This window comes from Pollicipes pollicipes, unplaced genomic scaffold (genome assembly GCF_011947565.3).
Source record: "Pollicipes pollicipes isolate AB1234 unplaced genomic scaffold, Ppol_2.1 Scaffold_6138;HRSCAF=7277_pilon_pilon_pilon, whole genome shotgun sequence".
Classification (NCBI taxonomy): domain Eukaryota; kingdom Metazoa; phylum Arthropoda; class Thecostraca; order Pollicipedomorpha; family Pollicipedidae; genus Pollicipes; species Pollicipes pollicipes.
Window position 1 is genome coordinate 21043324 of NW_023596818.1, and position 25006 is coordinate 21068329.

The following is a 25006-nucleotide window of genomic DNA, read 5'->3' on the forward strand; positions in this document are numbered from 1 at the left end:
CTGGAGGACCACGGCACGTGACGTCACCACACGCACGTGACGTCACACCACCGGCGGACGGCCTGTGGGGCGCGACCACCCAGTCGCACTCACCAGCCAGTATCGACACCGCCGACAGCTCGGCTACAGTCCATGCGGTGTGTCACCGACCAACTCGACAACAAATCTAGTCCGCTCGACGCGTAAAACCCGGCCCTGGCCACGACGGCGCGCCCGTGCAGCGCCGGGCACGGCGGCACTGAGATGACGTACCGCCGGCGCGCAGTCAGCTGGCTCCTGCTCCGCCGGCCGCGCCTGCTGCGACTTCCTGCTGGCCGCCAATATAATACTGCTGGCTATGACCTTGGGGTCCATCGGGAAGCCCTGGCCTGCAAGAGACGCGCCGGCGCCTGTCAGGGCCCGCCGGCCGCGCCGACGCCGCCCGGCTACGCTACCGCGTGCCACTGGAGACACCGCTACACAAAACACACGCCTCAATAGACCGCAAAAACAGCTGCGACGTAAAACGCCGGAAAAAATCGCGAGGTTGCGTGGGACTAGTGAAAACACCACCGGAGTGGTCCCGGAATCTGTCAGTCGTGCTCATACAAATGCGAACACATCCACCGCGAGAGACGGACACAGGAGGGTCTAATCCAGGAACATTACGCGTACGCAACATCCTCCGCTTCTTTTCCCATCATCTGCTACTGCGGTAGGGAACACGATGCATCTGTACAGAGGCCCGTCGGCCGGGGGAATGTCCGCGTGTTCGGGCGGCGGCGTCACTCACTGTCCATGCGCTGGACGGTGCTGAAGAGCGGGCTGTGGTGTGGCGCCGGCAGCACGGGTGCCGACAGCGGCGGCGAGCTGTCGGGCAGCGGCGGCGGCTCGTCGGCCGCCTCGTCCGTCTCGTCCGCCGGGAAGAACCAGTCGTACTGCCGGCGGCCACGGCCCGGTCAGGACGGGTGGCGGGCGATGTCCGTGCTCGCCACATGCTCACAATGCGGGAATGTCACCAGCTGTGGTGGGAGAGTGTGGACAACCGAGCGGTGACGGGGGGTGGTCTGCCACCGACGACAACACCACAGACAGCTCAGCCTCAGGGGGAGAGGGAAACTCCAGAAAACGTCCCCGCCCAGCCCTCCTGTTCACTTCCGACGCGGTTTACAAACCATCGATACCTCAATCACGGAGAATCAGCCGAAAACGAGCAGTCACGCTGACCGACCTAACCCATGGTCATGCCTCGGACCCACGTCCTACTCCCCGCGTCGCTCACAGCCCGCCTGACCGGCGCGTTAGGCTCCGCCCGGCGTGGCGCCGGTCCCGCCCTGCCGTGATGCCACGCCCACCTCGCTGATGAGAGTCTTGACGATGCCGCACTGCTGCGACATGTCGGTGACGAGCACGGACGTGCTGTCGTCGGAGGAGCGCACCAGCGTCGGCCCGAACACGATTGCCAGGTTCTTCAGGTCCATCTTGTTCACGTGGCTGTGCTCGGTGACGCGGCGCAGGTGGCGCAGCAGGTACTTGAGCGTTTCGTAGTTGTGGTCGGGCAGCTCCTGCACCTGCGGACGGGCGGACGGACGGGCGGCGGTGAGGGCGGCGCCGTGGCGGGCGGGCCGCGCCCGGGTCGAGCCGGTCACTGATCCCATCGCCGTGACAGCGGACGGCGCCGGCTCCGTGGGACAATCGGAGATGTCAGAACGAGATTTGACGCTTCGAGTGAAAGCGGCAAGGCCAGAGAAAGTGATACCCTTCTGTTTAAACACCCAAGCGCGCGCGCACATACGAAGATCTCCGCGACTTGCTCGGCCGACTGACCAGTTTGCGCAGCTGCAGTCTGCGCCGTTCGGGGTCCTCAATCTTGCTCGTGTCGATGAATTGCGGGTACAGCTCGATCGTCACCAGCGAGTCGGGCAGCTTGCGGAAGAACGACTTCAGCAAGGAGGAGATCACGTTGACATCTGTCCAGCGCGGGTCGGCCTGTCGGGTCAGACTGCGTCAGACTGCGCCAGACTGCCGCTGGACGGCCGGGTCAGACTCCAGATCGGGCCGGGTCATGCTCAGACTCCCAGCCTGCGGCAGGCCAGGCTCGAGTCCACTCTAACACAGGACACGCGGCCGGCCGGCAATCACGCAGAGGACGGGCAGATCAGTCTGCACGCTCTCCTCGTGCTGCTTTGGGTGACTGATTTCGATTAACTGCAGTCTTTTAAATCAGCACTCAAAAGCTCCTTACGTACTGAAAACGGGCATTTAGAAACAGCCACCCGTCAACCATTAAAAAGAACCACCTGTCAACCCCATCTGTCAACCATCAGAAACAACCAGCAGGGCCGGTCAGCGCCCTGCGCCGACGGCGGCGGCAGGCCCACCTGCAGGTTGACGGAGTGGATGCCACGGTTGACCGCCTCCGAGAGACTCTTGATGGCGGCGTTGTTGCCCGGCACGCGGTAGAGGCCCTCCGTGTCCAGGCCGCGCTCCTCCACCAGGCTGGTGCACATCTCCACCAGCGCCGGCACCAACTCGTTGCTGGTCGACTGCGGGCAGAGACGCGCCAGGGGGCGCTTGAGGCCGCGTTCCCGCCGGCCGGCGCACCAGCGGACCATCACCGTCACTCGGGGCGAAGGAACGCGCCGCCGATGACGCCAACAGCTGACAGCGATCAATAGCTCATGCGTCGTGGCGCCCGTTTCGAGACAACGTAAAACGCAACGTTCATAATAAAAAAAAATGGTGGCAATGCTACAAGAGCCACAAAATAAGGCCAGCCTATCGGTTGGGACACGTTTGAGACCAGCTGGTTGTTTGCTAAGCTGGTGCGTGGTCGGAGGTGGGCTACCGACACCTCACATCGGCCCGCCGGCGGCGGCGCCGAGGGGCCTGCACAGCCGGGGCAGAGTCAGCGAGGCCAGACGGCGAGAGATGAGCTTGGGGCGAGCCGGGGTCACGCTCGAGTTCAGACCGGGCCGGGGCGGGGCGGCAGGCCGTACCGGCGGGCACAGGTGCAGCGGCACGCCCAGCGTCCAGCCGTCCGGCACCGCCTGCACGGCCGGCGCCAGCGGCGAGCCCACGTGCATCTTCTTCAGCTGGCGCGCCATGCGCACCTTCCACGTCTTCGGCTTGGGCGACACGCTCTGGTCGGCTGCGGGCGGGCCGGACCACGTCAGGTCACGTGATGTCTCACCACGGCAGCGGCTTTGCGGCGCGGGCAGCACGACAAACACGCAGCGTGAAGAGATCGCCCACCGGCAACTCAGCGAAAGCGACATACGTGGCGATGTTAAACATGTCATCACATCTCTTGGGAACCTCCTTGCCTTTCACAGGTACATTAGTGATGAGCTACCTACACCTGCATACGCTATTGGGCACTTACGGACTTACAAAACGGCCCACTGACGTTGAAACGACTATGCACCTACAAGCTCATCGCGTAACCACAGCGATCAGCCGAGAGAACTGATCAGCTGCTGCCCCCCGTGCGACCACCTGACGGCCGGGCCTTTGCCAGCTCCAAGCAGCGGCACACGTACGTGTCTGGCTGGGCTTCCTCGTCTTGGCGTTGGGCCCCTGACCGGTGGGGGAGCGTTGCCGCAGGCTGGTCAGCTTCTTCATGGCCTTGCCGCTGGTGGGACTGAGCAGAGACGAGTCGGTGGCCGACCGCGAGGAATCCTCCTGCCAGGCACGGATAACCCGTGACAGCCGGGGGCGGTAGCGTCGCCCCGGGGACAGCAGATGCTCACAGCGGATTACGTCAACAGTGTCGGCAGATGCTCACGGCCAGCCTGGGAAGCCTTTGCACTGGGAAGGCTACCGATGCGGCCTTCGGACGAGTACCACCCCGGTCAGACCATAGCGCGGCCACACTGACAGACGTCAGGGTGCAAGCGGCCCCACCGAGTCCCATCGGACCGCACGCCCCGGTCCCCAGCCAGGGCGGCCGCCCCGCAACCCGCCGCGTCTCCACTGACCGGCACCACCAGGGCCTGGCAGACGGGCCGCAGCGCCTCCAGCCAGGCCTCGCGCTCCAGCAGGTGTTCCGTCTGCAGCAGGTACTCGGAGCCGGTGTGTGTCAACAGGCGGAACACGTGCTTGCGGCGCGTGTAGCCGTCGGCTGAATCCAGCTGGCACAGCGCCACGTTCACCGGCTGCTCCTCCAGCGACGACGGCGTCTGCGGACGGTCCAGGCAGGACGTGAACTCGCCGCTCCAACCGCCGGCCACTGCAGCCAGCGGCGCCGCACACGCGGCAGCGAGACAAGACAAGCTGGAGGAGGCCTTCGCACCGGAAGAATCCCCCGCGCTGGACACGATCTGTCCTTTTATGATACCGCGATAGGGCGCACCGACTGCGCAACAAAATCGCGACGTTCGACGCTCCGTGAGCCTCACGCTACCGAGCAGCCGGCAGGCGCCGGCCTCGCTCGGCGCGCGGAGAAGTCCCGACGCCTCGGTATCCGGGGATGGCGCAACCGTCGCACTGTGGTTCGGCCGGTGAGTGGTAGGCAGGCGACCGGCGACCGGCGACCGGCGACCGGCGACCGCGGGCACCCCGCCCGCCACCGCCGGCCACCGCCGCACAAATCACATCCGTGTGTCATGTTCACCTCCCTGCATCAGCCGCCGACAGAATTCCAACGACTTTTACGACCCAGGGCTGCGCGGACGCTACTCCAAAACGGACGAAGGTTTATGTTTAGGCTTGCAGGTGCCGTTCAGCGCAGCCTTACAACGGCCATTGGTTAGTGTTTTATGGCAGTCTACAGCGCAAAATCCCTTACATCAGCCGGTGTGTTGTCATACAAGTGTTCGTAGCATGGGAAGCACAGGGGATTTTCATGAGCCGAGTCCACAACAGCAACTAAACATTCCACGGGCGGGGATTGACGAGATTGTCCGAAGACGTGAGGTGAGCCAAAACCCGAAGCAACATTCGGCATACCAACGAGCCCGTTGAGGGCAAGAGCACCATCACTGCACTCCACAACAATCTGCAGCACAACCGAAGCCAGCGCTCCCATCACAGCCATCGAGGCACCGCACCCAGTATGTCGTGTCCACCGACCGTCAGCGCTGACCATCTCGGGCTTAAAAGGCACGTCGAACGTCTCTTTCCCAGCCCTATCCGTGGCGGTTGGCCGGCTCTCCCACCTGGTTGACCTCCTTGCGGTCTCTGTAGAAGGAGAGCGCGTCGCCGCGCAGCACCGCCCACAGCTCGCGCCACGAGCGGTCGGGCGCGCGCTTTCCGTCCATCTGCGCCAGCTTGACGCGCAGCCAGCCCTCGCGCTGCGCGTCGGCGGCCGGCGCCGACTGCGGCGGCGGCGACGTCGGCCACGTCGGCGACGATGGCTTGGTCGCGCGGATCGACGTGGACCTGGCGGCGACGACAACGGCGTAAGTGCGGGGCCGGGCAAGACGGACCGTCGCTGGCTCGGGGCCGGGCTGTCACGGGGAGTGACTCGGGGCTGCCACGGGGAGTGACTCGGAGCTGCCACAGGGAATGGCTCCAGGCCGACAAGGGGAGTGGCTCGGGGCCGACGCCGACGTCGGAGGGCTCCGGCTGCAAGGAGAGCGCTGAGCTCTGGACGCCTGTTGGGGAGGGGCGGAAGGCGGAGATGCGGTGCGCGGGGCCATGCGCGGTATATTTGTACAGTGGATGACACTAACCGTCCAATGAACGTGCAAAAACGTACGACCATTGACATCACATTCGCCGAGTGTGCACGGTACAATCGATGCCGAAGTGTCGTGTGCTAATGACGTGAACGGCTATAAACGTATGTACGACGTCTGGGAGCCGGAGAAGAACACAATCGGGGGGTTATGATTGCGCTTGAGACAACTAAACTTTTAAGGAGACCCACACAGCTGAGCCTGTGCGTCTAATGTGAATAACGAAAAAAATCCAGTGGGTAGGGGGTTTATGGCAATGTCGCTCCGAACAAATCAGCTGGCACGCATTCCAACATGGACCGACGTCTGAAAAAGGTCAGTCCACAAAGAAGGCGTCAGCAGCATCGCAGCCAGATGGCGTCCCATTCTGGAGGGCTTCGGAGGCCGTCTGCTAGTCACGGACCATAGGACGCCACCGACAGGGGGAGCAGCACAGCCATGCGCATGCGCCGAAGTCTCACCGCTCCAGTCGCTTCAACTGGTTTTGGGCTTTTTCCTCGAAGAAGTTTCGGAGTTTTTGGATTCGTCCCTTGGGAGGGAGTTCGCTGACCTTCCTAGAGCTCTGAAAGCTCAGGGAGAGCTTGCCCGGCTTACTGTTGGTGCAGACAGAGAGGTTCACTCGTCACAGGATTAGCAGGAGGTGGGGCGCGCGCGCCGCTGCTCTCGACAGCCCGACACTGACGCCAAGGAAGGCCGAGGGAAGGCGGGCACGTCAAGAAAGGAGGAACCGCAGGCAGTGCACCACAGTGGAAGGACTTCCAGGACAGTTACTGCCAGTGAAGGGGCATACCAGGCGCCGGCGACGAAGAGACAAAGCGACAGCTAATTCTGGCCACGAAACGAGCAATGCCACAACCGTTGGCGCGTAAGTTTCGCTGTTAGTTTTCGGTGCGGCGGCCAGCGTAGGCAAACATGCCGACGGGCAAATAACGCCCGCATGAGTGCATACTGCAGATGGATACATGTGCATACTTCTTCTGACTAGCTGCCATGTGGACAGTCCATATTATGGGGTTGGTCTCCAAGCAGCACGTTTGTACATGAAAGCAAAATCGTCAACTGGTCGTTAAGCAGTTTAAAAAAGCCACGGAAAGCCGGCGAAACTTCGCGACATCATGGCAACCAGAAAAGGAAAAAAAAACAGATAAACCAGAGAACTGCACGAACCAAAACCGCAGAGATTCAGAATCAAAGGCGAATCCAGCGCGAGAACCCGCAGTTTTAGTAGCACACCGTTATTCACGACACAAGGTGTACGGCGCAGGAGGCCAGCAGGCCGAGGCAGGTAAAAGGCAACGAGGAACACGGAGGAGAGCGCGCCAGCGCCGCCGCTGCTCTCACCGCAGGCCCCGTCCAGGCACACGGGGTGGCACAGCCCTGGTAGTCACAGCCGTACAGAAAGCCCCAGCGAGAGAGGACGCCGCCCGGCGGCCAACGAGAGGAGGAGGGGGGGGGGGGGGGGTCAGTCGGGTACTCACCGATCCTCCTTGGAGCCCGTGTGGAAGAGGCCGTCGCCGGCGGTGGCCTTCAGGTAGGAGATGCGCCTCACCGTCCGGTCCGTGTCGTCCTCGCCTGGGGAGCGGGACAGCCGAGTCAGAGGCGCAGGCAGGCACCGGTCACAGCGCGACGGCATCGCTGGCCAACAGGCGCCAGCGTCACCAGTCATCGCACGCAGGCATCAGACCCACCCTGCCCGGCCGCCGGCCGCTGGCGGTGCTGAGCAACGCGGGGAGCGCGGCACCCAGCGCAGATCTAAGGGCAACCACCGGGCAAGGGTCGGGACACGAGCAGACCGGCAGTCTAGGAGGCAGATCACCACAGCAAACGCCGTAGCAAGAGGCGCTCCGACATCCGGAGCGAAGCCAAATCAACGACCGATGAAAACGCTCGTCCTTGTTTCGACACAGCTCCTTCGATCCGAAGCCTCCCAGACCACCACTCGCTCTCTCATTCACCAGCATCAGATATACTGAGCGAATAGCGTGGGGCAGTCAGGCTCGCACATCGGCATTCAGAGGGCGGTGCATAATTCATCGTCCTATAACGAGCGCAAAGAGCCAGATAGAATCAGCCACGGTGCACAACTCTATCGGACTCCGATCGGATTCTCGATTCCACACGCGGGAGAGGCGTGCGGAATCGGCAATCGGGACCTGCAGTCCCTGGAATGTGCGACTCCGGTCCTGAGGAGCCGGTGAGGTATTCCGGCCGAACCAGCGCGTCCTCCTACTCTAACGGAGGCATTCCATCGTTGTTACGGACTACAGCCGGGCGGCAGCCTTCAAGACAGCGACGTTCAACTTCACTCTAAGGGCAGTTGTCTCTCCACTGTTTTCTTGGTTACGTAACGACGAATAAGTCCGTTTCGACCATCAGCGTGGGGTTGTTTAGCCGGCGCAATCCCAGCACCTCCCCGGCACCTCGGCCGACGGCCGCCGCCTCTGACCGTGCGCCACATTCGCCAGCGCGCAGGCTGAGTCACCAGCCGATTACCATTCCGGCGCGGTCGGTCGCACCGCGTTTTTCCCTGCGCAGGACGGCGCCGCGTCAAACGCCTTCATCATATCCACACGCAGTTGGCGGCGGCCAGAGGACCGAGGAGAGGGCCGGGGAGAGGGAGGGGGGGGGGGGGGGGGGCGATCGTGCTCGGCATGCGACAATGACCACCGACAGATGGCGCTGCCATCGCTCCGGGCCTGCTCCGACTGGGGTCGGCGCGGGGCCGGCGGGAGAGGCCGGCAGCGCCGCCACACCGTCCTCGAGCGTGAGCGCCTCGGGCCCGTCGGGCCGCAGACCCTGACTGCCGCCGCCGCCACCCGGACCGCCCGAGACGAGCGGCGCCCTCGACGCCGGTCGGCGGACGGCCGCCGGCTGACGAGCGTCGCACCGAGCGCCGCGGCAGCCGCGCCCGTCTGGACGACCCCGACAGAAGCGCGAGCACGGGGTGATTCATGGAGGCAGCACGGGCTGGCGCGCCCACCCAGCTGTCGTCCGGGCGCACCTGTGTGATATTGTCGAGCCGTCCAGGCCAGATAACGTCTCATAACCGGCTCTGTCGGCTGCACAACAAGCCAGGGTGCGCCGCGTCCACCACGGCCGGCCAAAAGGGCTGCGTTCAAGGTGTGGCCGCTCTTGCGATGAAAGCCGAGTGTCTAAGCCTGTCAGCTACGGCACGATACGTGTCGATACTCCTCTCTGGCAAAACAGGCTCCCGCCCTTTCCCTAGACGTGGCCTCCACACACCACACGCCGGTGCAAGAGCGGCCCCGGCCCCGGCGAGTATTGGTGCAAACAAACACAGCAGACCGCTTCGAGGGTTAACGGTCCATTACAAAGCTCAGCTCATTATGCAATGGTGTCAATATCGACGTGATTATTCATACACACTACTACGTGTCCAGTAATCTTTTAACATTAAAAACAGCGTCTGGGCAATCCAGTTCTTCAAACAAATTGCAAATCCAACCAAATCCAACAAAGAGCAACAACACTAGAACTTCGAGCCCGCTGAAGGCCGACCCTGCGCGCTGCCACGCGTTCTGGCAAACGACGTCTAATACACCAGTTCTATGGCAAACCCAATACACACCACGAACAATCCTAAGACTAACCAGCAGCTCAGACAACCAATCAGCAGCGTCGACCCCAGCTGGTGCCCGGCAGGCCGGTGCCAACCGGCCGTGCCCCGCCCACCCAAGCCATCCGGCCCAGCGTCCGGCAGCTTCGCATGACGAGCGGCGCCCGCGGCGCGCGCCGCTCGCGTGGCGACAAAAAGCGGCGCGGCGCGGCGTCGGCGGCGCGCGTGACGTCGCCCGTCGTTCCATGTCGCGCGCGTCCGTCGGCCCGGCAAATCCGACATTCGGCGGTGGGCAAACAGACGCAGAAAAAGCGCTGTTCTCACACCATTTCCCGACGGCCGGCCCGTTAGAGCAGCGGTCGGTACGCCCCAGGGCATAAGCGGGTCAGCGGCGGCCCACATTGCGCCGCGCCGCGCGGCCGCCGGGCGGCGCCACCGGAGCGCTCATTACCGCCGGCGCGCCAACAATCATCGCTCGGAGCCGGGGCCGCTTGGCCGGCAGCCGGGCAGATCATTAGCACGGCCGCTGTCGAGCGCGTGTCAGTGGCCGGACGGCGGCTCAGCCGCACGTCCTGCCTCGACGGCCGCGCCCCGGCGCTGGGAACGCGGCGGCCGCCGGCGCGCGCGCGTGACCGGAGCCTTGCCAGCGTCCGAGCTCCCTCTCTCCTCTACCGCCGTCTCGACTCCTCTGCCGCCGGTGGCGCCGCAAGACCGCCGGATTAGCCCGACTTTAGTGCTGTACGCTGATTACACAAAGACGCTCTCCGGATGTTTTTTTGGCCATTGATGGCTGGGCTGGAACACCCCAATTTTTGTTCTGCTGTGAAGTGTTGCAGACAGGAAACCATCCGTTTCTCACAAAGGTCGACCAGCGGTCGCGATCGATGATCAGCAAAACTAAAGTGTCGGTGAAAGGACGGGTCGATGACCAAACCTGCGTGACATGCGACTTTAGCTAACATGGTTAGACCATGATCACGGCTGCTCAACTTGCTAGCTAAGTTGAACAAACTGAAAATAGCCCTTGAACTGCCTTGAAGTTTTCTTGAAGACCAGCAACACGTCACGCCTGTCCTGGTAGAAATGACGGCCCTTGCAATATCGGGCCGCTTATGGAACACATCGATAAAATAAACCCACGACCACACCACCGTTCGACAATGCAGATAACAGTTTCCAAAACACGCGCTATCAGTTGATCGAGAAACTATCCAATTAGTGGAAAGCGACAAAACGCTGGCCCAAACGAGGCACCGCCGTCGCCCCAGCCGCTCCGTAAACACGCAGGGAGCGGCTGGACAACACCAGGAAAAAAGGAGAGCGGCCGGCGCGCCTTCACGGCACCATGCGGGAGCGAGGCGCGCCGGGCGGGGCGGATCGGGCCACCCGCAGCCCAGCCGCCCAGCTAGTTCGGCCATTAGCGCCCTGCTCGGCGAGAGGAGGCGGCCGAGGACGCGTCTGCCCGCCCCCGCCAGCTGGCGGGTCGGCCCGGTGGCCGCCGCCGCCGCCGCGGCCAAGGTAGCGCGGTGGCGGCGGTGGCGGCGGCGGCGGCGGCGGCGGCGGTCTTCCGGCCGGCGTCCGAAGGGCGGCAGGTCGGCCGGCTGGCCCGGTCAGATGCGACGAGCGATAGCGCCCACGCCTCGCGTCCCCGGCCGGACGGCGGGTGGGGCGCCGCGCCCCGCGCCGGGACGCGCTGACCGGTCCGGTTCCGGTCCGGCCGCTCCCCAGTCTGTGTGTGTGTGTGTGCTGCCGGCGCGGCGCTGTGGATATCCGTCGCCGACGCCCGGCCCGGGCCGAACGCCGCATCTCGGCGGCGCTTCAAGCCGCGCCTTCCCGACTAATCCGACAGCCGGCGGATAGCACAGGCCATCACACTAACAACCTCCGCCGCTGAGCCATGTAATCCGGTCGTGATGACGGCGCCGCCGTTCGAGACGCAGTTCCATCATCCGCGGTGTCGGCCGCCCCGCCCGGCGCCGGTCCGGCCGCTCCGTCCCGCCCGCGCCGCCCCGTCCCACCGCCCCACCTGTCCCTGTCCGGCCGCTCCGTCCCACCCGCGCCGCTCCGTCCCACCGCCCCACCTGTCCCTGTCCGGCCGCTCCGCCCCACCCGCGCCGGTCCGGTCGCGCCAGCAAGACCGCCGTGCGCTTCCGTCGCCTCCGCCGGCCTGTCTCCGCCCGCTCCAATTCCAGCAGGCGGGCCGCCGCTGCCCCCTGGCCACCTGCGAAGGCCGTGCGCCGGCCGGCGAGGGAGGCCGTGCCCTCGCGGGACCCCGCAGGCGACGATACCATCGGCCGGCCGGGCCCACTCCGCCGCTACCAATCCGTCGGACAAGAGGCAGGGCTGCGCGGCGCGGCAGCTCCACCGCCACTCTGTTGGCGTTCCCCACGGCTGCGGACGAAGCTCCGGCGTGGTTTCGGAAGGTTTCGGCGGGATTTCACTGGAGTGGGGTCGCAGCTCTGGCGGTGGCGAAGCCTAACGTGACCCGTGCCGGCCAGTCGCCGTATCCCGATCTGACCGCGGATCGGCGTCAGCTGCGCTGCAGCCTGCACTGCAGTCCATGACCTCCGACACCAGCGAACCGAGCCCGCCGGGCTTTCAAGATGAGGCCCGTGCCGGTTGAGCGCCGTGTAACGCGGCCCGACGGGGATCAGGTCAGCGGGCTGGTCAGTCGCGCGCCGGGATGCCGCCGAGGCGAAGCCGCGTGCCACCGTCCCGTCCTGGAGCCCGGGCCGGTGCCGCCCGGGAGACTCCGCCTCCTTCCCGCGCGTCTCTGACTGCGTCGGCCGCCGCCGTCTCCGGGTGTGATCGATGCCGCGCGTGATGCGGCGGCGGCGGCGCTCGACGGCCGGCCGCCGAGCCAGGGTCGGCCTTGGTGGCGCCGCCGCCGGCCGCCGTCATCGCAGACGGATGGGACGGGCCGCGACCGCCGGCATGGCGACACAGACGGCACGGGATCACTAGACTGGTGGCTGTCGCCACAAACTGCGACAACCCGCCAGCTCGTTCAAAACTCGTTGAAAACGACGGACCGCCACGATCTTGGAAACGTATCAACAAACGGCGGTTTTTTTTTTGCTAATATAGCATCCGATATACGCGCCTTGCCTGTATCTGAGAAAGCAAAGTTGGAGCAACTGAGGTTGAAAATCAAAAATTGAAAGACAGGATGCATTCCCAGTATTTCTGTACGGCCACAACATGTTCAACACAAACCGCCAACTACTACAGTGCTTAGGGGTCCCGGCCACAGGCCCAACCGCAAACCGCGCCGACTGACCACTCCCGAGATTACGCACAGAGCGGCAGCATGGAGGAGCGCACGCCAGCGAGTGTGAGCGCCTCTGGCGACGGGCAGCGGCATCGCGCCAGTTCCCCAGCCGGCACGGCATATAAGGAAGGCTCGCCGCGATTACCCAACCGCAGCGGCGACCGGGAGGCCTCGGCCGGCCCGGGACGCACAGGTCCGCCGTGGCGGCCACACAGACGCCGCCAGCCACAGCGCCAAACCGGGCCGGCAGAGGTCAGGTCAGGTCAAGTCAGGTCAGGTCCCGTCGGGTCACGTACGGCAGAAAAGAGGTTAGCAGACCATCCGCTAGGGCTGCATGGAGCCTGGCCCGGCCAGAGCGTGGCGACTGTACCGTGTCATCGCCCAGGCCCCCATCGCACACGCCCTTTCACACCACACCGCATCATCCAACACGCGGGCAGGCCAGGGCCCAGCCTCATAAAACTCCAGCATTTTACGTGCCTTTGATAAGCCCCGTTTGGAGTCAAATACTAATCGCCACTTCGATCAGTCCAGTCAGTCAAGTACTACGCCACTATCGGCACGTCATAGCCATCAATGACTTAAGGATGGAGAGATCAGCTGTTTTCGGTCCGTATGCATTCACGACGCAATTCAGAAATGCGAAAACCCGTAGTTTTGCTTTATGACACTAGACCCTGGCGCGGCCCGGTCAGGCAACGTTAGCACGCGACGCCAGGTCAAGGTAAAGCGGCACCAAACCGGAGCCGCATGGACCATGACACGTCATGTCGAACCACATCTGACCTGACCCCATCAGGTCGGGTCAGACCCAGACCAGACCAGACCGGACGGCGCCAGGTCAGTCGAGGTCAGGCTGTGGGGCCGTTACCCGTGGCCGGGCCGCGGAGCAGCAGCCGCAGGATCCAAGTGAGCCGCGCCAGATCGCCGTCGGCCATCAGGCGGTGGGCGGGCATGCCTCGGGCCGGCGCTGGGCCGCACGTCACCGGCCGCCACACGGACACCCCGGCCGGCGGCGCGCCACCCGCCGGACTGACGGCGTGCGCCGGCACCTGTCCACCGGCCAGGCCGGACCTGGTCAACCCGGGCGCGCCGCCGCCGGCCGCCAGGGCCGGCCGGCGGCAGGACGGCCGACGGCGGCGCGTCTCTGCCGGCCGCCGGGGACTCAACGACGGGACGGCCAGCCGACGGCCAGCCGACGCCGCTCCGAGGCCCGGCGGCTGCCTCCGCTGCTGCCCCGATCCGGCCCGAGCCGCAGGCTGGCGCAGCCGCTGGCCGCCGGCCGGATGGCGGCTCAGGCGGCTCAGCCGGAGAGCGGGGGCCCGGCGGGGGCCAGTCAGCTTGCGGGGACCCGGCGGGGACCCGGCGGGGTCCCGGCGGGGGCCGGTCAGCCTGCGCGTCGCGGCTCAAAATAAATATGAGACGGGGCACGGCCGGGGTGGGAACTCGCAGAGCCGCCGGTCCGGTCGCGACAACAACGGGACGATATCAGGAAGCCAGCACAAACGGCTGCACAGCTCCGCCCGCAGCCACCGTGCTACACACGCGTCCTGCCGGACCCTACAGCGACGTCGGCGCCGTGCTGGCCCTAACAAACCCATACAGGGCCACCGAATCGACAACCGGCCGCCCACGAGTCTAAATACGAGATGGCGCGCACATGACGCAACACTAATCATCGGGCGCCGGAGCCGATCTGCCTCATATCAGCGCTGCGTCGGCTCCCGCAGCGCGGCGCCGTGACTCATGGCGCCGCTGCGGCCATGCGTCGCGGCGCCGCCCGGCGCGGCGTCACGGCGCGGCGGGTGCGCGCGGCGCCGGAGCGGCCGGGTGCGGTCAGCGCCGGAAGCCGCCGCCATCCGCCGAGCTGAGCGCGCCACCCGGCCGGCGCGGCCGCGCGGCGCCAACGCCGCCGCATGTCCGCCCAGCCCGCCTCTGCGTGCGATGTACCACGAATGCTACGTACGATTACCACGACCGACAAGGCCAGGAATCGGAAAGAAATTCCTGGCTCATCGGGAGAGCTTTTCCAACGGGATGCAAAGCACCAGGGCGTGGCCGGGAACCCCCAGAGCAAATTACCATATGACCGGTCCGTGGTTACGTACTTGCTCTGAGCAGGCATACCAACACACGGGAACCAGCCAGAGAGGCTTCGAAGCACCAACCAGGACCTCGGGGTGACCACCAATCCGGACCCCAGCTAGCTAGCTGGTGACCTCGGCAGACGCTGGTCGCGACCCCGCTACCCCAGAATAGCTCAACAGGTCGCCGGTCGACGACTCTTCGCTCGGCAGCCGTGACGACGCGACGTGCGTGACCAGGGCACCCCCAGGATGTGGCCGGGTGAGCACGGTGCGTGAAATTCCCCAAATATACCGACTGAAAGCGGCCGTTCTGCTCCCCAGCTCCAGTATCAGCGGCGTGTCGCCTCCGCAGGCCGCGCCTCGCTGCGCCACGCTGCGTGACCGAGCCGCGCCGCGCCGCGCCTCAAACAAGACTCAGCATCGGCGACAGCCACCCCGAGGAGCGTATGGGCGGGTATGACGGGGGGGCCGCCACCGCCACCGCCGCCGCCGCCGCCGCTGTCGTCTCCTCGTGACGGACGGCGGCGCCGGGCGACCGTGGCGCACCGTCAGCGCCTCCCGGCCGGCGGCTCCGCACGCGCGCCCAGGCGGCCCCAGGCGGCCACAGACGGCCGGAGCCGGCCCGGCCCGCCCTCGGCCGCCTGGCCAGATGGACGTCACGTCAGGAGTCGGCACGAGCCACAGCGGCGCCGTCAGTACCCCCCCCCCCCCCTCCCTCCCTCCCTCCGGGTCAGCATCAAACAGCACCCGGTCGTGATCGATCCGCCCGACCCATGATGGCGATGATGATGGCCGAGACACCGGGCAAAGTACGCGCTCGCTTGCTCCCAAGTGGCCGGCGGCTCTGGCGGACGGTCCGGCTCGACCCTAGCTCCCACGCGCCGTCAGCCGCTAGCGGGGCGCTGCGCTGGCGGCGCGCCTGATGCACGGCGTGACCGATCGAGACGGCCGGCGCCGTGTTTGACGAGCCCGCGGTGGCGTTCCGGTCCTGCGCGGCCGACCCGTCGGCGCAGCGTCCCCGACAGACGCACGGCCAACGGTGCCGGGCGGCGTGGCCGCCGGAGCCCCGGCCCAGCTCCGGCCCGTGGGCGCCGGCTGCACACACGCAACGCCGGCGCTGCAGGAGCGTCGGCAGCTTCCGCGGCGCCCCAGCTGCACCGCCAGCCGGGGTGCGAGCCCTCCGAAGTGCGTGTGGCGCTCCGTCTCCATGCCGTGACTGTCCCGGGGGCAGTGCGGTCTGTGTCCGTTCTTGGACGACTCCGAGGCCGTTCTGTTCCAGGCCGGTAGCCCCGGCGCCGGTTCGCGACCTCGCCGCGAGGCCGGCGCCGTCCCAGCCACGGCCCAGCCACCGCCGCCGCTAAACATGGCCCGACAGTGGCGGCGCTCATAAACGCTGCCCCTCCTCCAGCTCTGTCTGGGGTCAGGCCGGGTCAGGCTGTGTCAGGCCGGGTCAGCGGGGCCGGTGACCTGCAGGCCGCAGCGCACCGGCCCCTAATCCGGCGCCGCACCTCCGTCGGTCACGGCACAGCGGCCGCCGGCGGGCCGGGCTGCCGTTACGCAAGGTTACGTGAGTCGGACGCCAATGGACGGCGGCGCCGGGTGGCAGGCACATCTGGAGCACGCTTCTCGTCCCCCTCACAGAGCCGCGCCGCACCAGCAGAGCACGGCACCGCCGGGTGGCAACCACATCTGGAGCACGCTTCTCGCCCCCCTCACAGGGCCGCGCCGCACCAGCAGAGCACGGCGGCGACGCGCTCCTCCGGGGTCAGTCACCACCTTCTGAACAGGGGTTAAGTGCAACGGTGTGCTGTTGTCGTAAGAAAAGTAAACAAATGCTGTAAACAAATACTTCATCTAAGCTGATGTAATGTCGCGGACGTAGTTTGAGTAAATATAAGACATCACGTGGCGTGTACAATTCCCGGACTTCCCATACCCATTTTGAAGAGCTGCGCACGCATTTGGAAGCTTAAACAACGGAGGTTTTATTGTTTCCACCAAATGCTACCTGTCACTCAAGAAATACCTCTCTGGCATTGCCGCGTTCTTCATGTCCTTAAGCGCCTTCATAAACAGGATATTCCGAAAAAAATCGCATTCCAGTGCCATTTGGAATCGTCTCTCGCTGTGGCGGCTGCCTTCGCGGCGTTCCGTCCACCTTACACGGCTCCACCGCGACCTCGTACCTGTCCTTTCACCACCGCATATGCTCGACAGAAGCGATGCAAATGACGGCAGCTGCAGCCGGCCCGACGCGATCGGGCCGCCGCCGGGGGCACGCGGCACGCATCCTTGACGGCGCCGCTTCCGGGCCGGCCGGCCGCCGCTGGCGGGCGGCGCGCGCCGGCCAGCGGACGTCAGCCGTCAGCCGGACGGCGGCCGACCGCGGGCGCCGGCGCGCGCGCCCCGTCGGCGGGAGCGCGCCGACAGCCGTGAGTGCAGACCCCGATCAGGAAGGGGTGTTGCGACGGCGGCGCACCTGCACGGCCGCCGCCGCCGTTACAAGGCCGGCCGGTGCTCGGAACCCGCGTCTGGCGCGCTCCCGTCACTCAGGCGCGGGAACACCGCCTGCCAGCGCTGATGAGTGGCCGGTGGGGGCGGAGTCGCCCGACTCAGCGGCCGGCGCGTGAGAGAACCGGCCGGCGGGGCGGTCACCGGGTGCAGGAGCCGGCCGGTGGGGCGGGGCGGTCACCGGGCGCAGGAGCCGGCCGGTGGGGCGGTCGCCGGGTGCAGGAGCCGGCCGGTGGGGCGGTCGCCGGGCTGATGCGCCTCTCCGGCTGAGCGCGATGCGGCGCCGCGCCGTCGGAGCCAGCCGCCCGTCTGCGGCCGGCTTAGCTGGCCGAGAGCAGGGCAATCAGCCAGCCCAGCCACGTGGCCCACCACCCCGGAGCCCCGTCGGCCAAGGCCGCCGCCCGGCCGCCGCTCGTCGGTGCCCGGTCCGTGGACAGGTGCGCCGGCGGCCGACGGCGGCCGGTCGCGGCTAACAGCCGGAGAGCAGCGTCCGCCCGGTCAGGGCTGACCGCTCCTCATGTGCGCCCTTCAGGAGAGGAGTGAGGCGGCGACGGCGGCGTAGACAGGCGGCTTTTACTTTCGTGACAATCCTTCATTGCGCTACCTTTGTGGCAGCCAATCGTATGATAAAATGAAATTAAATGAAAAGGTCGCGAGCCCACTACGCAGCCGGTGCAGACTGCACATAAACTGTTTATCTAGCCGGTGAGATATTGGTCGGCCGGCGAGACGGCGGCATGTGGGGTGTGCGGCGCCGGCACACCACGTCACCAGCACTGCGGTGCCGGGCCCACCCACCGACCTACAACGAGCTCCAGCTAGCCGGCAGCGGCCGGCGCGTGTCATCCTGCTGCGCTGGTCCTCCGGCGCGCAGGGTCCAAGTCTTCACGCAGTAGGAGCGGCCGCCGACCACTCCGCGGCCACTGAGCCGACTCTCGGCGGCAGGAGCCAGCTCCCCGCCGTGGCCACTGACGGCGTGGTATCTGCCGCCTCGCGCTGCAAACCTCACGTGTCATCCCCTGCCCTTCAGTACGCGCTCTGCTCGGCGTCTGCCGCCTCCCGTCTCGCCCGCCACGGCCGGTCCGCGGCTGTCATACCCTCTGCATCTGCCTCCGTCTCTCACTCGGCGCCCCGTTCGGTGTCGCTGGACCGCGCCACCATATATGGGCACGACGTCCCCGACGGCCGGCCGGCTCCAAGACGAGAGAGGGAGAGAGGGGGAGGGAGAGGACGCAACAGAGCGCCGAGCGTGCGGCGAGCGGCGACAGAGCACAAGGCAGGGATATAAGCACGAGCACGGCCGTGGGATGTGTACGTCCGATCGCAACACGCCGGCTTCGGCGGCCGGACCACGGACGGGTCCGGCCGCCGGTGCGGAGCCTGGACTCGCTGGCGGTCAGCGGCCGGTTCCCCCCCTCCCGTCAGGCCGACAGCACCCGTCAGCGTCGGCATCACCAGACAGCAGCGGCCGTCGGCGGCCTGCCGCGGCCGCGTGCGCAGGAGCGCTCCCTCCCGGCCGCCGCTTTCACCGGCGGCGGGCGCGTGAGAACGTGCGGCACCGGCCGCAGATGACATTCTGCGGGCGCCACGCGGAACGGGCCGCTGCGGCCGGCCCTCCTCGCCCGGAGAGACGCCGTCGCCTCCCGGCGGACGTCGTGCGGCGCCGCGAGGCCATGGCGGCCTCTGCTCGCGCGCCGAGCCCGCCCTGTCTCCGCACACCACACCTGGCAACGACGGCCGGCATTTCTAACTGCGCCAAGCGCACGGCTTTAATGACCGGTGCGTGAATACCGGCCATTAGTGATTCAGACATTAAACGTCGATTTTGCTATTCAAATAAACACCGGCCCTTACGCAATGTCGCTTCAGGAAGAAGTTTGTGAAATTGACGCGTTTCACTTGTGCTGGTCATTAGCGGTATTGCGGAGATCCTTGAATAACGTCTTCAGAACAAGATCGTCACGGAGTCACAGCTGGCAGATCTACGCCGCCTGAAAACACACGCACCAAGCCGATCCGCGCCGGCGCACACAAGACACTGACACCACAGCTCGTGTCTGACTCGGGGCGACCACAGGCCAGCAGACCACCATCCGACACCTGCAGATGACGGGGGATGCCTGCGGCCGGCGGCGGGCAGGGGCCGCCGCGCCGGGACACGCGGCCACACACCGAGCTCCGCCGGCGGTACTCACCGCACGGCTTCTGGCGTCGGACCACGCCCAGCAGCGAGTTGGGCGTGCTGGTCTTGCCGGGCTCTGGCGGCGGCGACGACGGCAGTCGGATCGGCGGCGACTTGGTGTCTGTCGGGCACGGCGGCGGCTGGTCAGCCGCTGGAGCGCGGCACCGCGGCGCGGGGCGGGCAGCGGGGGCGGGCGGCCGGAGCGGGCGGCACGGTCGCCCGCCGGCCCCAACAAAACAAACGGGCGGGTCGGGCGCGGCAAATCAAACGGGATTGTTGCGACGGGTCGAACACAGCGCAAGCGGGGCCACAACGACAAACAACTTGCTGGGAGGTGAGAGACAGCCACGGTGAGCGAGCGCGCGAGCGACGGTGAGAGTGAGAGTGCGACAGAGATGAAGAGATACAGCGAGCGACGGGACGTGGAAAGACAGAAGGGAAGGAGAGAACGAAAGGGAGAGAGGGAGAGAGAGAGAGAGAGAGAGAGAGAGAGAGAGAGAGAGAGAGAGAGAGAGGAGAGAGAGAGAGAGAGAGAGAGAGAGAGAGAGAGAGAGAGAGAGAGAGAGAGAGAGAGAGAGAGAGAGAGAGAGAGAGAGAGAGAGAGAGAGAGAGAGAGAGAGAGAGAGAGAGAGAGAGAGAGAGAGAGAGAGAGAGAGAGAGAGAGAGAGAGAGAGAGAGAGAGAGAGAGAGATAGAGGAGAGGAGAGAGAGAGACGAGAGAGAGAGAGAGAGAGAGGAGAGAAGGAGAGAAGGAGAGAGAGAGAAGAGAGAGAGAGAGAGAGAGAGGAAGAGAGAGAGAGAGAGAGAGAGAAGAGATAGAGAGAGAGCGAGCAGAGATAGAGAGAGAGAGAGATAGGTAGAGAGCGAGAAGATAGAGAGAGATAGAAAGAGAGAGATAGGAGAGGAAGAGAGATAGAGAGAGAGAGAGCAGCGAGAGAGAGATAGCGATAGACAGAGAGCAGAGAGAGAGAGAGAGAAGATAGAGATAGAGCAGCTAGATAGAGCGAGAGAGAGAGGAGAAGAGAAGAGAGATAGAGATAGAATAGAGAGAGAGGAGAGCAGGCATAGGAAGAGAGATAGAGAGCAGATAGAGAGAGAGAGAGAAGTATAGAGAGAGAGAAGAAGATAGTGAGAAGAGAGAAGAGATGATAACATAGCATCGAGAGGAGAGAGACATATCTTGTAGGAGAGAACAGCACGCAGGCGGCCAATCGCACCTGGGTCTCCGGCCAGCACGGTCTCCTCGGCCGTAGGGCTGAGCCGGCCGGCCGGCCCGTCATAGCACGGGGTGACGGGCAGGAAGTTGGGGCGCCGGGGCCGCAGGGCGCCGTTAGGGTGGGTGTGGGCGCCGGCCGCCAGCATCGCGTTCGGCGTCCGGGCCTCAGTCACAGGCAAGGCCGGCTCGTCTAGCGGCGACAGGCGGACAGTGGTCACCGGGCGGCCGGGCGGCGGCGCTCAGGCCCGGCGCACGACACGGCTAACGGCAAAACCAAACGGACGGAACACTAGCTGCAAAAATATTACATGGCTCAGCCATATAGCTCGTAGCTAAAACTAAGCGACGTCCAAAAATGGCGAACAAAGCTAAAAAAGGACACGGCATGCACACTGCATATGACAAAGCTCGTACGACAGTTTCGTTGGCTGTACGCAAGCGATCACAAGCAAATATGCTACAACAGGCCGGGCATCAGGTGAGGAGCCTCTCGCAGTCAGGGTGCCTTCCCGAGGGTCTCTTCCGCCCCCTCCCCTACCCAATAGCTGACCCAGCGGTCCGAAGGGAGGTCTGTCGTTCTCAGGGATCCACCCAGACGTCACCCTTCGTCCCTAGCGCACCGCTGACCCAAGCCGCCGCCGGGGGTCCCGTCCCGGTCCGATATCGGCAAGGAGCGCCGTCCTCGCCGCCGGAGGACCCGGTTCGCCGCCGCCGGCCGGCCAGCTGCGTCCTCCAGCAGCGCGCGGCCAGCAGTCCGCACAAAAACTGGCGCGCCTCAATCGGGGGCCGCGGCCGCCGCGCAGTGGCGATCCAGCCGCGCGATAGCCGGGGGCCGCGCGCGCGCGCCGACCTCGGCCTCGAGAGGCGCGCGCCGGCCGACGTGTCATACCCGCCAGCCCACGGCGGCCTGGAAGCGACGAAGGCCGGCCCCAGTCGGGTCCGGCCGAGCCCGCCGGTCCGGCAGCCCGCCGGTCCGGCAGCCCGCCGGTCCGGGAGCCCGCCGGTCCGGTAGTCCGCCGGTCCGGTAGCCCGCCGGTCCGGGAGCCCGCCGGTCCGGCAGCCCGCCGGTCCGGTAGTCCGCCGGTCCGGTAGTCCGCCGGTCCGGCAGCCCGCCGGTCCGGTAGCCCGCCGATCCGGCAGCCCGCCGGTCCGGCAGCCCGCCGGTCCGGCGGAGAGACGGCGGCCGCCGGCAAACTCGCGCGCCTTCTGTGCGTTGTTCGCTGCGACGTGCCAGCCCCGCCCGGCCAAGGCACCAGCGCTTGGGTTCAAGGGTGCACCTCGGTACAAATCCTCAGGGGCCAAACACCGGATTTTCCGAAAAAACACTGAGTGTTTTTAGATACTTGTTGGGCAATCTGGGCTTGACAGGGGCGACGCAGCGCTGCAGGCCTGTCAAAAGACACCCTACGTTCCGCCCTCGCTTGGCCCGAGGAATGCCGGCAATTTGTTATGACATCAGCGGCGCCACTGGGCCCCTGCCATCTGGCCCTCCGTACCGAGAAGCTTCACTTCTACCACTGAGGACAGAGATGAGCCAAAACTTGGCGCCATGTGCTTCCAAATCGGGCGATTCACCGTTGTAAAAAAGCGCCGTGCCATTCATCCCTGCTGAGCCCGCCACTCAATTGCAGGCGCTCGGCGGGATGATCCGGCCTAGTGCAGACCGCCGGCGCCGCTGCGCAGTTCTCACACCCGGCTGAGGGGCAGCCAGCCGGCTGGCCCACCCGGTGCGAGCCGATGACGGACGGAGCAGCGCGCCGCCGCGATAGCGCTGCCACTTCCGCGCGCCGCCGCTGCCCGGAGCCGATCCCGACCCGGCGACGCGGGACGCGCGGTGCCAGCCCATCGGGCGCCGCCAGGGAGGCGGAAGGCTCGCTCCTCGCGGGCGCCCCCTCCGCCGTCGGTCAGCCACGCCGTGTTGACGGAGCGAACGGGTCGCGCGGGACGCTCGCGCCCCCCCCCCCCTCCCGCTGACATAGATCAATACAGATGGGTCCAAATTAGCCACGGTCTCTTCCGAGGTTTCCTGCCTGTGCGGCGATAAGCTAACACAAACAGTGTGAAAGTTTGTGGCCGGCCCCTCGCACGGCCGAGCGCGGCCGGCCGCCTCGGAGCCTTCTCTGTTTTTACTGGGCGGCACGCTAGCGTGCCATCGGACGGCAGCCGGCCGACTGCGGCACGACACAACAGGCCTCGCCCGCTCCCAGACAAATGCAACTGCAGCGCTGGCTGCCGGCTTCTGAACCGATCGGATGATAGCCTATCAAAAAGCGGACCACGCGGACCGCTCTGACCGCTCGGACTGCTCTGACCGCTCGGGCCGCTCGGGTCGCTCGGACCAGGCGGACCGCTCAGCCCCCGGAGCCGGCTCCGGACCGCGGGCCGCCGGCGGATGCGGCGACACCGGAGCGGCCTGCGCCGATCGGGTTCCCACGCGCCGGTGGGCGCCGCGCCGCTGCGGTCGGCAGCTCCAACCACAGCGGCCGCCGGGCGGCTCCGGCTCCAGCTCAGGCGGCGGCCGCGGCGCCCGCCAGGTGCGGGACGTACAGCGCGGGCGCGCGGCCCGCTGCCCTCGCAGACGCCAGCCAGGCGGCCACTCCTCAACAGGGACGCGGCCGGCGCCCCCTGTGTGTGGACCAGACGGGCAGAGCGCGGCATCGGGCTACCGGCGGCGGAAGACGTAAACATTCAAATGAGACATCGTCGTCAGACGACGCCGATCACAATGGAGCCCGAATGCGCCGATGATTCGCAGCCCATTTTTGACATGCATTAAAGCGCAGATGCTTCACAAGGAGGTCCTTATTATGCGGATATGCTGATGGCTACAGCGGGTGGTTTTATATATGGCAGGCCACGGTACGCCGCACCAGGCATACATGGCGATGTGCTGTGTGGCAACCAGACGACTCTCCAAAGCTCATGAATGCGGCCGCCGGAAATCAGACGGGCCAGTTTGAATAATCGCTTTTGGCACCGGAAGGCTATGGCCCTGTTTACAATACCGGCCAAGGTGATCAACATACCAAATACACGTATCAGATGCAAATCAATGACAACATCTGCCAGCGCTTCCCATAGGCTTTATGCAGCGAATCAATGAACACAGCCGTCCCAGCTGACAGGCAAACCATTCACAAGTCACCTGCAATGATGCAAAGGCTGTGTGGGTGACTAAGAACGGGGAGACAGTTGACATTATCATTCACAGCCGAACCCTTACTCAGGTATATTGACACAGGTCTGTGGATTAGCAGGAGAATAGAAACAGCAGGGATATTCCCCTGCGCTCATCCTGAACAATGCCGCGGGCCTTTCAAGAACCCAAACACAGCGCCAGCTCCTTTTCGAACCGGGAGCGCAATTTCAGCGCCCAAGCGCGCCAGATCAGTGCCAAAGCTTCGGTGGCCGTGTCCTTCCGATACATGTACCTGGGGCCAATACGGTGGTGCCTGAAGGTGACTCGGGGGAAACGCAGCAGTCCAACACCGCCACACACAAATCACACACATAACCGTGCTGACCGGAGCGGCGGCTTTCTCTGGGGCGACCCCTAACTGCCCCGGTGTCACGGCCGCTGGCTGGGCGGCGGCCGTGAGCGCTCGCTCCAGCCTGCTCGGCCCTGCTTTCCGACAGCCGCCGTCTGCACATCGACCAAGATCGGAGCCGGGCCGGGCGGCGGCCTCTCTCAGATAGCGCCCGCGGCCGGGCCCAGAAGCCGCTCCCGTATATCATCTGACCGTGAGTGGCATACTGCGCAGCCGGGCCCGGCGCCCCCCCCCCAGCCCGAGGGCAGGGGCGCACTGCGGCCGCCCCACCCGCCGCCGCCGATCAAGCACGGTCCCCAGATCACGATCTGCAGCATCGAGCCGACTGACCGGCAGGAGACGCCTGCATTGGCCGGAGGCGGAGCCCGACGCCCGCTCCATCGGCGACCGCTCGGCCCCGCAGCTCGGAGCCGAGCACTCCGCCGTCGGGCAGGCCGGGCGCGCGCGGCACGCGGCCACGCACAGGGTTCGGTCACTCGGCGCGGGGCTCGCTCGCACGCCGCCAAGCGACGAACCTGGCCAGTCCTGCTTCGTTCTTCTCCACTAGTCACGAAGCCGCGCACACGCAGCGACTGAGCACTGAGCTGACTGAGCACTCGCGCGCACGCACGCGCGTGCGTCACAGAGTAGCGATCCCCGCGCAGTGAGCGCGTTATCGCACGCGTCACAGCCACGCGCACTTGGTAAGTAGTCTGGCGACGTGGCCACTGGCGCGTCACTGAGCAGCGTTACCGAGCGCAGTTAGAGGGCGGGCGGAGCGCGCTACACTGCGGCCGCTGGAGCGGCGCCGGCTCGGCCGGGGCGCGCGCGGCGGCAGCAGCGGCGGCGGCGGCGGCGGCGGCGGCGCGGACGCGTGCGGCGGTGCGCGCGGCCGGGCGGCGACTGCGGCGGCCGGCCAGCACGGCAGCGGCGGCGACCCTGCCGCACCCGCCCGCCGCCCGCTAACACCACCGCC

At 65.9% G+C, this 25006-nt stretch overlaps 1 protein-coding gene across 1 annotated transcript in view; it reads right to left on the reverse strand.

Moving 5' to 3' along the window:
- LOC119105281 (rho GTPase-activating protein 21) overlaps positions 1-24787 on the reverse strand; it is a 28238-nt gene extending 3451 nt beyond the window's left edge. The window contains exons 1-14 of the mRNA XM_037228748.1: positions 24382-24787; positions 20505-20693; positions 19302-19409; positions 7139-7232; positions 6122-6253; positions 5139-5361; positions 3960-4160; positions 3522-3663; positions 2979-3130; positions 2361-2525; positions 1807-1968; positions 1335-1550; positions 773-917; positions 253-368 (exon numbers count right to left, since the gene is read on the reverse strand). Coding sequence (XP_037084643.1) covers positions 253-368; positions 773-917; positions 1335-1550; positions 1807-1968; positions 2361-2525; positions 2979-3130; positions 3522-3663; positions 3960-4160; positions 5139-5361; positions 6122-6253; positions 7139-7232; positions 19302-19409; positions 20505-20693; positions 24382-24400 — 2064 coding nt within the window. The 5' untranslated portion in view covers positions 24401-24787. The remainder of the gene's footprint in view (positions 1-252; positions 369-772; positions 918-1334; positions 1551-1806; positions 1969-2360; positions 2526-2978; positions 3131-3521; positions 3664-3959; positions 4161-5138; positions 5362-6121; positions 6254-7138; positions 7233-19301; positions 19410-20504; positions 20694-24381) is intronic.
- Between the last annotated feature and the right edge of the window lie 219 nt (positions 24788-25006).